General features: G+C 42.6%; 1 protein-coding gene across 2 annotated transcripts; it reads left to right on the top strand.

The window, feature by feature from the left end:
- Positions 1-1,453: 1,453 nt before the first annotated feature.
- Positions 1,454-16,100, top strand: LOC103280863 (zinc finger and SCAN domain-containing protein 30). 2 transcript variants are annotated; one of them, XM_062969371.1, is made up of 5 exons: positions 1,454-1,651; positions 2,288-5,114; positions 7,530-7,641; positions 10,102-10,344; positions 12,172-16,100. In XM_062969371.1, exons 2-5 carry the CDS (start codon positions 4,371-4,373, stop codon positions 13,128-13,130), a joined length of 2,058 nt encoding a protein of 685 aa, XP_062825441.1. In that variant the 5' UTR covers positions 1,454-1,651; positions 2,288-4,370; the 3' UTR covers positions 13,131-16,100. The 2 variants fall into 2 exon arrangements, with proteins under 2 accessions (XP_062825441.1, XP_062825442.1); XM_062969372.1 differs by lacking the exon at positions 1,454-1,651 and having other exon boundaries at positions 2,249-5,114.
- Positions 16,101-16,321: the final 221 nt, after the last annotated feature.

The following is a 16,321-nucleotide window of genomic DNA, read 5'->3' on the forward strand; positions in this document are numbered from 1 at the left end:
GAAGGTTAAATTGCCTCTGCGTCTGTCTGTCTCTGTCTCGGTTCTGTGTGTATATGGGCATTGAATGTTTGCCCTGTATGTGTACAATGTGATCCGCCCTGAGTCCCCTTCAGGGTGAGAAGGGCGGAATATAAATACTGTAAATAAATAAATAAATAAATAATTTTAATTTTCATTATTACATTATATATGTTTGGTTTGAGAGTTAAACAAATCCATTTGGATTAAACAGATAAATAGGGTACATACACTGCATTATACATTGTTTGTTTATATTGATACTATACATAAGTCTACCATTACTCACTGTCTAAATCAGGGGTCCCCAAACTAAGGCCCGGGGGCCACATGCGGCACTCCAAGGTCATTTATCTGGTTTTAGACTTAGGCTCGCCCTAAGTCTAAAATGACTTGAAGGTACACAACAACAACAACAACATTAACAACAACAACAACAACAATCCTAATTAACTTGACTATCTCATCAGCAAGAAGCAGGCCCACACTCCCCATTGAAATACTGGTAGGTTTATATGGGTTAAAATTGTTCTTATTTTTAAATCTTGTATTGTTCTTTCGTGTTGTGGATTGTAGATGGTAAACGGAAGCTCTTATGTGTGCCCGTGAGTCCAGAGTCACCCTGCAGAACAATGACGCACCACTCAGATTTGCAGAACAAATAATACAATAACTTTACTAATTCCAAGAGATCCAAAGAACAATGGTATTCACAATGGCCCCTCTGATTGCTTACAGAAATCCAGCAGTCATAAAAAGTCCTTTTTCAGTCCATAAATCTGCTTCAGTGAAGAATACAGTCCTGGTTCTTCATCCTCTTTTCCCAGCAGCAAACAAGGCCTCAGAAATAGCAAGGACTCTCTGAGTACAGAGCCATCTTCCCCAGGCTGTACTCAGTCACCACACAGACTCACACTGAACAAAAACCTGTTCAAACCAGTTCTCCAGCAGTTTCAAATCAAATTCCCAGGTCTTTGCAGGCTCAGGCAATTGGCTTCATGCACTTCATTTCCAGTTAACACCAATAAAGCACAGTGTCTTTGCAAACCATAACATTTTGTTGGCTTTTTTTTTTGCAGTACAAATAAGACATATGCAGTGTGCATAGGAATTTGTTCATATTTTTTAAAATCTATAGTCTGGCCCGCCAATACTCTGAGGGACCGTGGACCGGCCCTCTGCTTAAAAAGTTTGAGGACCCCTGGTCTAAATGATAGAGACGGAGTTGCGGTCAATCACCAGGCTTATTTAAACCTGATTCAGATCCGAGACGTTTTCAAATTACATTCACTTGCCTATACAGTTTTGAATATATAGACTGGTGTTAAAACCATAATATATAAGTGATTGTATTGCAAGAGAAGTGTATAACTGTAACATAACTTGCTTTGTATTATATACCATACTTTTCCTTTTATTTGTTTAGCTCCATAGCATTGAGCCTTAACAGATAAAAGTGATGTCTGTCAAGCTGCATTAATCCTACACTTAAAATGTTTCCCTGGAAGCGAACTCAGAAGCATCGCCTCCGAGCAAAGAAAAAGATGCAGAGCCTTGTGTGAGTCTATGTTTTCCTCTCTGCTCTTTCCTCAGCTGGCCCCTCCCACCCGGAGGATGCCTTTGGAAGAGACAGGTGAGCTTTCCCCATAGAGGTAGGGTTAAAAGGCTGCCCCTTTGATTCACCCCCAGCACCGGCTCCCATTTGACTTTGCCCCAGGGATACTGAGGTCACAGGCAATTATCTTGATCCCTGGTGGGAATTTGGCTCAATTCATGGGATGGTGGAGAATTGATGCAGCATTTCCAGCATCAGAAGCATCCAGGTAATCAAAGCAATAAGAAAGCAGCCCTTCCTATATTTCTTCCCCCACGTTGTCATCATTGTCCCTAACCTGGAAACCAAAATCCCAGGAGGAGACACACCTTTCAGAGGAGATATCTGGCATTAAAGCATCTACAGAGGGAGGGTCTTCTTGGCACCTTTTTGCAAAGCAGGGATAAGCATTGGATGTTGATACACTGCAATTACTATCATCCTTCTATGGGTGCGTTTAGACCAGGCATGGGCCAACTTCGGCCCTCCGGGTGTTTTGGACTTCAACTCCCACAATTCCTAACAGCCGGTAGGCTGTTAGGAATTGTGGGAGTTGAAGTCCAAAACACCCGGAGGGCCGAAGTTGGCCCATGCCTGGTAAAAGGGTTTCATTTCATCACATGTTGTTTAATGCAAGACTAAATTGCAGGTTAACTGTGTTCTTTCTCTTTCCAGTTTCCTTTCCATCTCCTTTTTTGCATAGAACATAGTCGTCAAACACCTGAAACATTGTCTGGAGAGTCTGGAATATACATTGACTGGATATTCTAGAGCATAGTCTAGACAGTAGAACATCAGTCAGATATCTCAAACATTGGAGAGTCTGGAATATACATTGTCTGGTCAGTCTAGAATGTTGTCTAGATAGTAGAACATCAGTCAGGCATCTCATACATTGTCTGGAGAGTCTGGAATATACATTGTCTGAACAGTCTAGAATGTAGTCTACACAGTGGAACATCAGTCAGACTTCTCAAGTATTGGAGAGTCTGGAATGTACATTGTCTGGTCACTCTAGAATGTAGTCTACACAGTAGAACATCAGTCAGATATCTCAAACATTGTCTGGAGAGTCTGGAGTATACTTTTCTGGTCAGTCTAGAATGTAGTCTAGACAGTAGAACATCGGTCAGGCATCTCAAGCATTGGAGAGTCTGGAATATACATTGTCTGGTCAGTCTAGAATGTAGTCTAGACAGTAGAACTTCAGTCAGATATCTCAAACATTGTTTGGAGAGTCTGGAATATACATTGTCTGGACAGTCTAGAATGTAGTCTACACAGTAGAACTTCGGTCAGATATCTCAAACATTGTCTGGAGAGTCTGGAATATAGTCTAGACAGTAGAACATCGGTCAAGCATCTCAAGCATTGCAGAGTCTGGCGTAGACATTGTCTGGTCAGTGTAGAATGTAATCTATGCAGTAGAACTTCAGTCAGATATCTCAAACATTGTTTAGAGAGTCTGGAATATACATTGTCTGGACAATCTAGAATAGAGTCTACACAGTAGAACTTCGGTCAGATATCTCAAACATTGTCTGGAGAGTCTGGAATATACATTGTCTGGACAGCCTAGATTATAGTCTAGACAGTAGAAAATTGGTCAAACTTCTCAAACATTGTCTGGAGAGTCTGGAATATACATTGTCTGGAGAGTCTGGAATATACATTGTCTGGAGAGTCTGGAATATATATTGTCTGGAAAGTCTAGAATGTAGTCTAGACAGTAGAATATCAGTCAGGCAACTCAAACATTGTCTGGAGAGTCTGGAATATGCATTGTCTGGACAGCCTAGATTATAGTCTAGACAGTAGAAAATTGGTCAAACTTCTCAAACATTGTCTGGAGAGTCTGGAATATACATTGTCTGGAGAGTCTGGAATATACATTGTCTGGAGAGTTTGGAATATATATTGTCTGGAAAGTCTAGAATGTAGTCTAGACAGTAGAATATCAGTCAGGCAACTCAAACATGGTCTGAAGAGTCTGGAATATACATTGTCTGGACAATCTAGATTATAGTCTAGACAGTAGAAAATTGGTCAGACTTCTCAAACATTGTCTGGAGAGTCTGGAATATACATTGTCTGGAAAGTCTGGAATATACATTGTCTGGAAAGTCTGGAATATAAATTGTCTGGAAAGTCTAGAATGTAGTCTAGACAGTAGAATATCAGTCAGGCAACTCAAACATGGTCTGAAGAGTCTGGAATATACATTGTCTGGACAATCTAGATTATAGTCTAGACAGTAGAAAATTGGTCAGACTTCTCAAACATTGTCTGGAGAGTCTGGAATATACATTGTCTGGAAAGTCTGGAATATACATTGTCTGGAAAGTCTGGAATATACATTGTCTGGAAAGTCTAGAATGTAGTCTAGACAGTAGAATATCAGTCAGGCAACTCAAACATGGTCTGAAGAGTCTGGAATATACATTGTCTGGACAGTCTAGATTATAGTCTAGACAGTAGAAAATTAGTCAGACTTCTCAAACATTATCTGGAGAGTCTGGAGTATACATTGTCTGGACAGCCTAGAATGTAGTCTAGACAGTAGAACATCGGTCAAACTTCTCAAACAATTGAGAGTTTGGAATATACATTGTCTAGACTGTCTAGAATGTAATTTAGACAAAACATAGGTCAGACTTCTCAAACATTATCTAGACAGCCTGGAATATAATCTATACAGCCTAGTACACCACCCAGACATTTCCCTTCTGTGCTGATCACTTTAGAAGCCCACTTGAAGATGAAAATGGAAGAACCTAGAGATCCTGCATTAGGGAACGCATGGGAACGGACTGAGGAGGCGTCTCATGTCTTTCCGGCTGAAAACATCCAAGAATTCCTACACCGGATAAAAGGCGAGCGGCTTCGAAAGGAATCGAGCGAGTGGAACGAGGCCTTCCAACAATGGGAAGACCAATGGGAGGAATTCCTGGAGAAGATGGCGGCCCCTCATGCTAGGTGGGGGGCCCCGTGTGCCGCAGCCGAGGAGCCCACGCCGTGGGGCGACACAAAGGGCTTCCTGGAGGCCTTTGAGCAAGTGGCCAGGGCCTGTCGGTGGCCCAAGGACGAGTGGGTGGCCCACCTTTCACCGGCCCTCGGTGGGGAAGCCAAGCAGGTCTTCGGTCGGCTGGAGACCCGCGACCGAGGTGACTACGGGAGGGTCAAGGTGGCCCTTTTGGAAAGAGATGCCCACGGCCGGGAGAGACATCGACAATGCTTCCGTCGCTTTGGCTACCACGAGGCCGAGGGGCCACGGGGGGCTTACGGGCATCTCCGGAAACTGTGCCAGCGGTGGCTGAAGCTCGAGCGACACTCCAAGGAGCAGATCCTGGAGCTGCTGGTTCTGGAGCAGTTCCTGGCCATCTTGCCCTCAGAGGTCCGGTTCTGGGTCAGCCAAAGCGTGCCGGAGACCTGCTCCCAGGCGGTGGCCCTGGCCGAGGACTTCCTCCACCGGCAGCGAGGGACCAAGAACCAAGAGACGCAGGTAAGACTTGGTCACTTTTGCTGAAAATTGTACTGGGTAGGGCAACCCTTGCCATTTTGCACCCATTACACTATGGCATCCAGTGATGGGCAACCTGTTGCGCTTGGTTGTGTCAAAATTCACCAAAAAACCTAGCATGACTTGGGTGGTGTATCACTTTGAGAAAAAAACCATAATTTCACAATATATATAGCAGGGGTCCCCAAACTTTTTAAGCAGAGGGCCAGTCCACAATCCTTCAAACTGTTGAGGGGCCAAATTATCATTAGAAAAAAATACAAACAAATCCGATGTATACTACACATGTCTTATTTGTACTACAACAACAACAACAACAGCAAGAACAATGAAAGAACAATGAAAGAGCAATACAATATTTAAAAATAAAAACAATTTTAACCAACATACATTTATCAGGATTTCAATGGGAAGTGTGGTCCTGCTTCTGGCCAATGAGATAGTCAAGTTAATTAGGATTGTTGTTGTTGTTGTGTGCCTTCAAGTCATTTCAGACTTTGGGCGAGCCTAAGTTTAAAATTTATTTATTTATTATTTATTTATTTACTATATTTATTTACTACATTTGTATCACACCCTTCTCACCCCAAAGGGGACTCAGAGTGGCTTACAAATTATATGTACATACAATATGTTATATTATTAGCATACCACACTATTAGCATTATATATTACTATATTGACCTATACCACTATACTGTAATATTATTAGTAATATTATTAGTAATATATAATATATAATTAATACTATAATATGGAATTATTATTAGTGTTATATTGTATTACATTATAATATTATTATCAATATTATATGTATATACAATATATTATATTATAAAACTGAGGGCGGGGGCCAGGTAAATGACCTTGGAGGGCCGCATGTGGCCCCCGGGCCTTAGTTTGGGGACCCCTGATATATAGTTTAAATAACAAAAATATATTACAGTAGAGTCTCACTTATCCAAGCCTCGCTTATCCAAGCTTCTGGATTATCCAAGCCATTTTTGTAGTCAATGTTTTCAATATATCACATTCCGGGCTGTGGTGCAGGCTGGTAAGCAGCCAGCCAGCTGCAGCCAACTGCAACAAATCACTCTGACCAAGAAGTCATGAGTTCGAGGCCAGCTCGGAGCCTATGTTTGTCTTGTCTTTGTTCTATCTTAAAGGCATTGAATGTTTGCCTTATATGTGTAATGTGATCCGCCCTGAGTCCCCTTCGTGGTGAGAAGGGCGGAATATAAATACTGTAATATAGTATATAATATATTTTGGTGCTAAATTTGTAAATACAGTAATTACTACATAGCATTACTGCATATTGAACTACTTTTTCTGTCAAATTTGTTGTATAACATGATGTTTTAGTGCTTAATTTGTAAAATCATAACCTAATTTGATGTTTAATAGGCTTTCCCTTAATCCCTCCTTATTATCCAAGATATTCGCTTATCCATGCTTCTGCTGTCCCGTTTAGCTTGGATAAGTGAGACTCTACTGTAACTGTATTTAATAAATCAAAAACTATTTACTACCCTTATTTCCATGTACAACAATCTATGGTACCTCTTGCCGTTTCCACGCTGATTTCTCTCTATTGTAGTTTCAATGTAGTCATGAGTAATGAATAATATAATAATAATATAATAGTAATAATATAATAATATACTACAATAATAATAGAATAATAATAGAATGATATTTTATATATAATATAATATAATATAATATAATATAACATCAGGGGAAACCTTTACCATATATATGGTAAAGGTTTCCCCTGACGTTAAGTCCAGTCATGTCTGACTCTGGGGGTTGGTGATAATCTCCATTTCTAAACCTAAGAGCCGGCGTTGTCCGTAGACACCTCCAAGGTCATGTGGCCAGCATGACTGCATGGAACGCCGTTACCTTCCCGCCGGAGCGGTACCTATTGATCTACTCACATTGGCATGTTTTCGAACTGCTAGGTTGGCAGGAGCTGGAGCTAACAGCGCCCTTTCGGTCTCCACCGGGGCTATATATAAATGTGCATAATTCCCATGGAGTAAACAACAAAACCACTGGACCAAATCACACCAAATTTGGCCACAAAAGACATTAGTCATCCAATCAATCTGCATGCGGCAGCGTGTCAGCAAAAATGGCTAGGCGTGTCAGTGGTGACACGTGTGTCATAGGTTGGCCATCACTGCACTATGCAATAATGTGTAATTTTTTCATTAGTTATCGTAAGTCGTATCAAAGTCATTAGTGGCACAGCTGGTTAGCAGCAAAATGAAAATAAGAAAAGTATGGTGTATACACCAAGTAGTCTTATTATTGTCTTGATAATATTCTCAAGATTTTTGTTATTGTTATTGTTGTTGTTGTTGTTGTTATTGCTTTTCTGCACTGCAGGTGGGATTGGAGAAGGATGTTGAAGACTTCTCTAGGGACGGCCGGACCTCACCGGTTGTCGAACTAAGACCGCCATGCAGTGAAGGCCAAGAAGATGGGAATGGCGTGTTGGGTAAGGACGGATGCACCATTTGCTTGGCTGACATCAACCATGGTTCCTTTTCTCTGTTTCAAAAGCTGTAGATGCCCAAATCTCAATCCCTGTGGATACTGAGCATGGCAAAGGATTGGACTAGAATCAGGCATGGGCAAACTTGGGCCCTCCGAGTGTTTTGGACTTCAACTCCCACCATTCCTAACAGCTGCATCTCATGCTTCCCTTAAGCTCAAGAATTCTGAACAGACACACTGTTGCTTTCTGCTTTCCATGATCCTATCTTCTTGCCAGGTGTCACCTTTCCTATATCTGTGTTTCATTTTTATTGCCTAAGCATAGCATGCACAGCCTTAGAGTGGGTGGGAACTCGTTCTTTGGGGGCTTTTGGATGGCCATCTGGATGGCTAAAGGGTGCTTTAGTTGTGCTTTCCTGCTTGGCAGAAGTTGGTTGGACTGAATGGCCTCTTCCAACCCTATGATTCTATAATAACACTAGCTGTGCCCAGCTGGTGGGAGCCTTCGAGCTCCTCAAAAGTGAGCAAGAAAGGCGCAGGAAGAAGAAATTTTCCATAAAAGTTTCCTTCTGAGCCTGCCTCCCTCGAGGCACCTTCCTCACATGCGCACATGGATTTTTCCTGTTTTTTGGGATTTTGAGTTTGTTTGTTGCAGTTTGTTTTTGTTTTTCGGTTTGCTGTCTAAACACAATGGGGAGGACCATGTCTTTTGTTGTCAAGTTTTGTGGTTTTGGGTTGTGTAGTTTCACTGTTTTAATTAAAGCAGAAATGGTCAGAAGCTTTATATATATATATATATATATATATATATATATATATATATATATATAATAATAACACTTTATTTATATTCTGCTCTATCTCCCCAAGGGGACTTGGAGCGGATTACAACATACACAGATAGGCAAACATTCAATACCTTAATACCGTGGAATAACAATGACATACATGTACACAGAACAAAGATAAAGGCTTCCCCTTTCATCTCCGGCTTTCTGGAGGCGGTGCTCAACTCTGGCCATGGGGAGGTGCTCATGTTCCATTCCATTCCTATTGTCCATAGACACCTCCTGGTCGTGTTGCTGGCATGATTTCATGGACGCCTTTATTACTTTCCTGCCAAAGCGGTACCTATTGATCTACTCACATTTGCATGTTTTCGAACTGCTGGATTGGCAGGAGCTAGGGCTAACAGCAGGAACTCACTCTGACCAGAGGCTTTGAACTGCCAACTTTTAGGTCAGCAGATTCAACAGTTCAACGGCTTAACCTGTTGCACCACCACAGCCCCTTTTCTCCATATTGAAATTAATTTTGTTAATTGTGGCCATTCAGTTCTCTAATCTTTGATGGTCATTTTGGATCCTAATGCTGTCCTCTAGTTATCCCTCCCCATTTGAGGTCATCTGCAGATTTGATCATATTTTCTGCTTTATCATCCAAATAATGGACAAAGACATTGATCAAGGCCCTGGCATCCCTTTCTAATTGTTATATTCCAGGATTCGCTGGCTCTGATATATTTAGGCTTTTGCATGTTTGAGTGAAGTGAATTGCTCATATATCAACTTTATTTGCCTTTACTTTTACCGGTATATGCAGCATTGAGATAATAAAGACAATGACAATAATAACACTATGTAACACAATTTTTTGTTCCTGGGTTATAAATGTCATTTCTTAATTGGCTATGTCATAACATCATGGGGAAAGTTTATTAAACTGCAAGAACTTTGTTTTGGCAGCACATCCTGCAGCACATTTTGCTCTAGTTTTGCAAAGAATATCTCCTAGAATCTCAACCAGTTCAATGTAGTTTGTGACAGCCACAAAAATGAAGTTTCTGGAGTAGAACAATGACTTTCAAAGTAAGGACCGCACAATTAAACAAGAAATAACACTTTCAAACCAGGAGCAGAATTTTCTTTTGCCATTTTGTTACATAGTGTAATATATCTGCATCCTTTGCAACCAAACAACTAACTCCAAAATTGTGAATGTGAAACGATACGGAATCTCCATCCCATAGGTCTTGGAGAATAGTTGGTTTTCACCTTTGTCTCCTTAGTAAAGGTAAAGGTTTTTCCCTGATGTTAAGTCTAGTTGTGTCCGACTTGGGGTTGCTGCTCATCTCCATTTCTAAGCCGAAGAGTTGGCGTTGTCCATAGACACCTCCAAGGTCATGTGGCCGGCATGACTGCATGGAGCGCCGTTACCTTCCCACCGGCGTGCTACCTATTGATCTACTCACATTTGCATGTTTTCAAACTGCTAGGTTGGCAGAAGCTGGGGCTAACAGTGGGAGCTCACTTCACTCCCCGGCTTCGAACCGCTGACCTTTTGGTCAGCAAGTTCTGCAGCTCAGTGGTTTAACCCGCTGCACCATCGGGGGAGCAGAGGGTTAAACAGATGTGAAACTGTACAAAATCTCTATCCCATATGCTTTCGATTTCTCCAACAGGAACAGAATGGACTGCCAGCCCTGATGAGAAAGAGGAATGCCTTCCAAGAGATCCAGAACCTGTGGAACTCCCTGCCGCTTCAGCATGGGAAGGAGCCGGGAATATTTTCCAAAGCTGTGAGCCAACCACTACCTCCGGAAGCCAGAGGAGGGCAGAGGCTCAACGAGAAATCCACCGCCTGGAAAAAGCAAATGAATCCGTCCTTTCTTGGGAGAACGGTGACGTGAAAACGACTGAGCAAGGTAAGCAATGAAACCCTGGCAGGACTTGGCAATTGTTTGGCAGTGTTGAGTAATATCGGTTGAGTATCACTTACCCAAAATGCTTGGAACCAGAAGTGTTTTGGATTTCTTCTCGTGGGTTTTGGAATATCTGTGTTTGCATATACCTAGATCAGGCATGGGCAAACTTGGGCCCTCCCTCCAGGTGTTTTGGACTCCAACTCCCACAATTCCTAACAGCCTACCGGCTGTTAGGAATTGTGGGAGTCCAAAACACCTGGAGGGAGGGCCCAAGTTGGCCCAGGCCTGACCTAGATAATGAGATATCTTGGCTAAAACAAAATTCATTTGTCTTCAGATACAAGTACAACCTTGCACACATACCCTTATGATATTGTTATGATGCCTGCCATAGATGTAGGCAAAACGTCAGGAGAGAATGCTTCTGGAACATGGCCATACCTCCCAGAAAACTCACAACAACCCATTATTTTTAATACTTTAGTGAATTAAACAAAATTTGTAAGCACTTGTGTAGACTGAAGCATTCTGATGCTTCAGTCTACACAAATTTGCTTTGTGCACAAAAAAGTGTAGTAGCAATAATAATAATAATAATAATAATAATAATAATAATAATAATAATAATAATAATAATGGGTTGTTGTGTGTTTTCTGGGCTGTATGGCCATGTTCCAGAAGTATTTTTCTCCTGACGTTTCACCCACATCTATGGCAGGCATCCTCAGAGATGTGAGGTCTGTTGGAAACTAGGCAAATGAGGTCTATATATCTGTGGGATGATGTCCAAGGTGGGAGAAAGAACTCTTGTCTGTTGGGGCAAGTGTTAATGTTGCAATTGGCCACATTGATTAGCATTGAATAGCCTTGCAGCTTCAAAGCCAGACAGCCCAGAAAAGTCACAGCAGCCCAAGCTTTCTGGGCATGAAAGCCTTTGACAACCCAATAATAATAATAGAACCTCAAAATCGAACTGCAAAGGCTCTGGCATAAACCAAGGCAGGTGGTCCCAGTGGTGATTGGCACACTGGGTGCCGCGCCAAAAAATCTCAGCCGGTATTTGGAAACTACACGTTGACAAAATCACGATCTGTCAACTGCAAAAGGCCACCTTACTGGGATATGAAATCCAGCATGTGTGTGTGTGTGTGTGTGTGTGTGTGTGTGTGTGTGTGTGTATGTATATGTATATGTATATATGTGTGTGTGTGTGTGTGTGTGTGTGTGTGTGTGTGTGTATATATATATATATATATATATATATATATATATTGTTTGCTGTGTCATACTCTGTCTTTGTGTCAATAACAATAATAATAACAACAACAACAACAACAACAATATAATACATTACACAGCCCTAAACGGTTGGGAAGTGTTTGACTTGTGATTTTGTGATACGAAATCCAGCATATAGATCTCGTTTGCTGTGTCATACTCTATCTTTGTGTCAATAATAATAATAAATAATAATAATAATAATAATACATTACACAGCCCTAAACGATTGGGAAGTGTTCGACTTGTGATTCTGTGATATGAAATCTAGCATATATATCTCATTTGCTGTGTCATACTCTGTCTTTGTGTCAATAACAATAATAAGAATAACAACAATATAGATAATAATAACAAGATAGATATGCTGGATTTCGTTTCACAAAATCACAAGTCGAACACTTCCCAAGTGTCTAGGACTGTATAATAATAATAATACATTACGCAGTCCTAAACGCTTGGAATGTGTTCGACTTGTGATTCTGTCATATGAAATCCAGCACATATATCTCAAACTCTGTCTTTGTGTCAATAATATTTTTTTTCCAGTTGACGACGCCTGGGCAAACGAGAATGAGAAACCAGTGGAAACATTGTTGGACAGAATAAAGTCTGAAGAACTGAAGACCCAAGATGGGCCGACAAGGCAAGGCGGGAACCACGGAGAAAATTGGGGAGATAAATACATTCCTTATCAGAGCAAAGATGTCCGCGGGACACCGCCGCAGCCGCGAAGAGACGCAGAAAAGAGATGGAACGGGTGCCTCCGTGCAGAGAAGGAGGCAAACGAAAGCATCAGACCTGAAAAGAGCTTCCATTGGAACCCAGCCACGGCCGGTTGCCACGCCGTCCTCAAAGACAAGAAGCTCTACCCGTGTTTGGAGTGCGAAAGAGGCTTCCACCATAGTTCCAGCCTCCCTTCCCATCCAAAGAGTCCGGCAGCGGAGAGACCCTACAAATGCTCCGGCTGCGGGAAGAGCCTCAATTTGCACCAGAGAGCACGGACGTACCACTGCTTGGATTGCAACCACACCTTCCACGACCAGCAGAAGAGAAGCCACGCCGGAGGGGAGAAACCCTACAAATGCTCCGAGTGCGGGAAGAGCTTCAGCCAGAACGCCAGCCTGTCCTTGCACCAGCGGACGCACACCGGCGAGAAGCCCTACGGCTGCTCCGACTGCGACAAAGCCTTTGCCGACCCGTCGAGCCTGGTCAAGCACAAGAGGAGCCACGGCGGAGAAAAGCCCTTCAAGTGCTTGGACTGTGAGAAGAGCTTCAGCCAAAGCCCGAGCCTGACTTTGCACCAGCGGATACACGCCGGGAAGAGGCCGTACAACTGCTCCGACTGCAGCAAGAACTTCTCGGACCCGGCGGGCCTCATCAAGCACAAGAGGGTTTACACGGGAGACAAGCGCTACGCCTGCGTCCAGTGCGGACGGAGTTTCAGCCAGAGCCTCAACCTCAATTCGCACCAGAGAATCCATGTGGAGGAAGAAACACCGCTATGATGCGCTCAATGGGTTCCGTTCACATATAGGCCAACTTGGGCCCTCCGGGTGTTTTGGACTGCAACTCCCACAATTCCGAACAGCCTACCGGCAGCACCCGGAGGGCCCAAGTTGGCCCATGCCTGTTTCAATTCAACCTGGCTCAGATATTGGAGTTCTTAGGGCATGGCTAAATTAGTAAACAAAAAATGTATTCAACCCGTATCCGACGCTTGCAGTCTTCAATATAACTTCCACCAAGAATCCAGACTTTTTAGTTCTTGACTTTGCTTCAAGTCAATGGATACAATGGAGTTGTAGAAAACTTCATAGTATCCTCAGGGTTTGCCACAATGTAAACAGGTAGATCGGATTCTCATTATTTCAATGTAACTTCCGCCAAGAATCCAGACTTTTTAGTTCTTGACTTTGCTTCAAGTCAATGGATACAATGGAGTTTGCAAGAAACTTCATAGTATCCTCAGGGTTTGCCACAATGTAAACAGGTAGATCGGATTCTCATTATTTCAATATAACTTCCGCCAAGAATCCAGACTTTTTAGTTCTTGACTTTGCTTCAAGTCAATGGATACAATGGAGTTGTAGAAAACTTCATAGTATCCTCAGGGTTTGCCACAATGTAAACAGGTGGATCGGATTCTCATTATTATCCAATATCCACTATGCACACCAATGTTGTCGCCTTTCCTATGCACCCTTTATTGCAGGAAAGCGGATAAATCACCCTGTTATCGCCTCTGTTGCTCCTCACCGATCAAGAAGTTCCTTGCAAAAACATGGCCATATCTGTTGAGGTCGTAATAATGGGGCACCTGTTTGACTGAGCAATCGCAGAATCATAGAATTGGAAGAGAATGCAAAGTCCAACTCCCTTCTGCTTTCCAGGAAAGTCACAAACAAAGCCCTCCTGACAGATGGCCATCCACACTCTGTTTAGGGACTCTCTTACAAAATGAACTTCAACAGGGACAAATAGAATTGGAAGACAACTCAAAGTCCATCCAGCGATTTAGGTCCAATTCTGGGCATGGCAATTGAAGGGAGATGTTGTCAAGTTGGAATGCGTCCAGAGGAGATCGACTAAAATGATCAAGGGTCTGGAGAACAAGCCCTATGAGGAGTGGTTTAAAGAGCTGGGCATTCTGGGCATCACAATTGAAGGGAGATGTTGACAAGCTGGAAAGTGTCCAGAGAAGGGTGACTAACATGATCAAGGGTCTGGAGAACAAGCCCTATGAGGAGTGGCTTAAAGAGCTGGGCATTCTGGGCATCACAATTGAAGGGAGATGTTGACAAGCTGGAAAGTGTCCAGAGAAGGGTGACTAACATGATCAAGGGTCTGGAGAACAAGCCCTATGAGGAGTGGTTTAAAGAGCTGGGCATTCTGGGCATCACAATTGAAGGGAGATGTTGACAAGCTGGAAAGTGTCCAGAGAAGGGTGACTAACATGATCAAGGGTCTGGAGAACAAGCCCTATGAGGAGCGGCTTAAAGAGCTGGGCATGTTTAGCCTGCAGAAGAGAAGGCTGAGAGGAGACATGTATAAATATGTGAGGGGAAGTCATAGGGAGGAGGGAGCAAGCTTGTTTTCTGCTGCCCTGCAGACTAGGACACGGAACAAAGATTCCACCTGAACATTAGGAAGAACTTCCTCACTGTGAGAGCTGTTCAGCATTGGAACTCTCTGCCCCAGAGTGTAGTAGAGGCTCCTTCTTTAGAGCCTTTGAAACAGAGGCTGGATGGCTATCTATCGGGGGTGCTTTGAATGAGATTTTCCTGCTTCTTGAAAGAATGGTGTTGGGCTGGATGGCCCACAAAGTCTATTCCAACTCTAGGATTCTATTGTTCTTCCAGTTCTACAATTCTGTGATGCAACAGCCAAGCTCTTGCAAGGAACTCCTTGGCCAGTGAGGCAGTGGTGGTGGTCACTCGAAAATGTAAGATTGTGTGCCGATGCGGTGCTGGTCTGGCTGGACACTTGGCATGGCATTGCAGAGGATTTCATCCAGTACGTGTGGCCATTCTCATGGGACTAATTGTGAGTGCCATAATCCAATCCGGCCCAGATTAAGCTATTTTAGCAAAGTGAGATGTCAAGCTAAGACTTTTCGGTGGCGTTCCCTTTCTGAGGCCCCCCTTCACTAAAGCTGAATTAATTATCAATAATCAATTATTCCAAATTGCATGTTTTAACTGAATGGTATGAATCTTTATTGTATGTGCCACACAGGCTCCATCTACACTGACTATTTAATGCAGTTTCAAACTGGTATGTGCAGATGATTACACAGAGGGTCCAGATGATGAGGACACAAACCACAGGGCATTAAGGGCTTTATTTCACTCTCTTTCGTGGGAATTTGTTGTGTGGTCGCCACAGATTGAGTCTAGCTGCCTTGAGTCCCCACGGGGAGAAAGGCAGGGAATAAATAAAGATAATAATAATAATAATAATAATAATAATAATAATAATAATAATAATAATAATAATAATAATCTAGTGCAGGTGGTCCCGGTGGTGATGGGTACCCTGGGTGCCATGCCAAAAGATCTCAGCCGGCATTTGGAAACAATAGACATTGACAAAATTACGATCTGCCAACTGCAAAAGGCCACCCTACTGGGATCTGCACACATCATCCGAAAATATATCACACAGTCTTAGACACTTGGGAAGTGTTCGACTTGTGATTTTGTGATATGAAATCCAGCATATTTATCTTGTTTGCTGTGTCAGAATAATAATACTAATAATAATATTAATAATACCTTCAAGTTGCATTCAATCCTCAGTGTGGATGGGGCCACATGGTCAGTCGCTCAGCTCAGAAGCTGAGATGGAAAGTAAGTGTTAGAAAATAAATAATTACATGGCGTAGCTTGTTGGGAGTGTGTAAAAGATAATAGTAAAGCTGTGAAAGAATTGTTATGAAAGTAAACAGGTCAATAAAGCTCTTTTGGGGGATTTAATGGCGGTGTGTGTATAAATCTCACCTGGGAAGCTTCATAGCTGTGCAGGAGATGCAGAAGGTAGTAATATTAAATGGCTGTGTCCCAACACAAAGGAAGCAGAAACTGGGGGAAACTGGAGACTCATCTCGAAGATCCTCAAAAGATGGTGAGAGAAAGGGAGGGAAAAAGGAAGGAAGGAAACTGGGGTTGTCATCCATCTTCTATGTTGTTGTTGTCAC

This window comes from Anolis carolinensis, chromosome 1 (genome assembly GCF_035594765.1).
Source record: "Anolis carolinensis isolate JA03-04 chromosome 1, rAnoCar3.1.pri, whole genome shotgun sequence".
Lineage (NCBI taxonomy): Eukaryota > Metazoa > Chordata > Lepidosauria > Squamata > Dactyloidae > Anolis > Anolis carolinensis.

Excerpts from the sequence above, each read along its gene's own strand:
- LOC103280863 (XM_062969371.1), top strand. The coding sequence starts at position 4,371 with ATGAAAATGGAAGAACCTAGAGATCCTGCATTAGGGAACGCATGGGAA. Across the intron at positions 7,642-10,101 it reads AGATGGGAATGGCGTGTTGG|GAACAGAATGGACTGCCAGC; the intron begins GTAAGGACGGAT and ends TTTCTCCAACAG. Across the intron at positions 10,345-12,171 it reads CGTGAAAACGACTGAGCAAG|TTGACGACGCCTGGGCAAAC; the intron begins GTAAGCAATGAA and ends TTTTTTTTCCAG.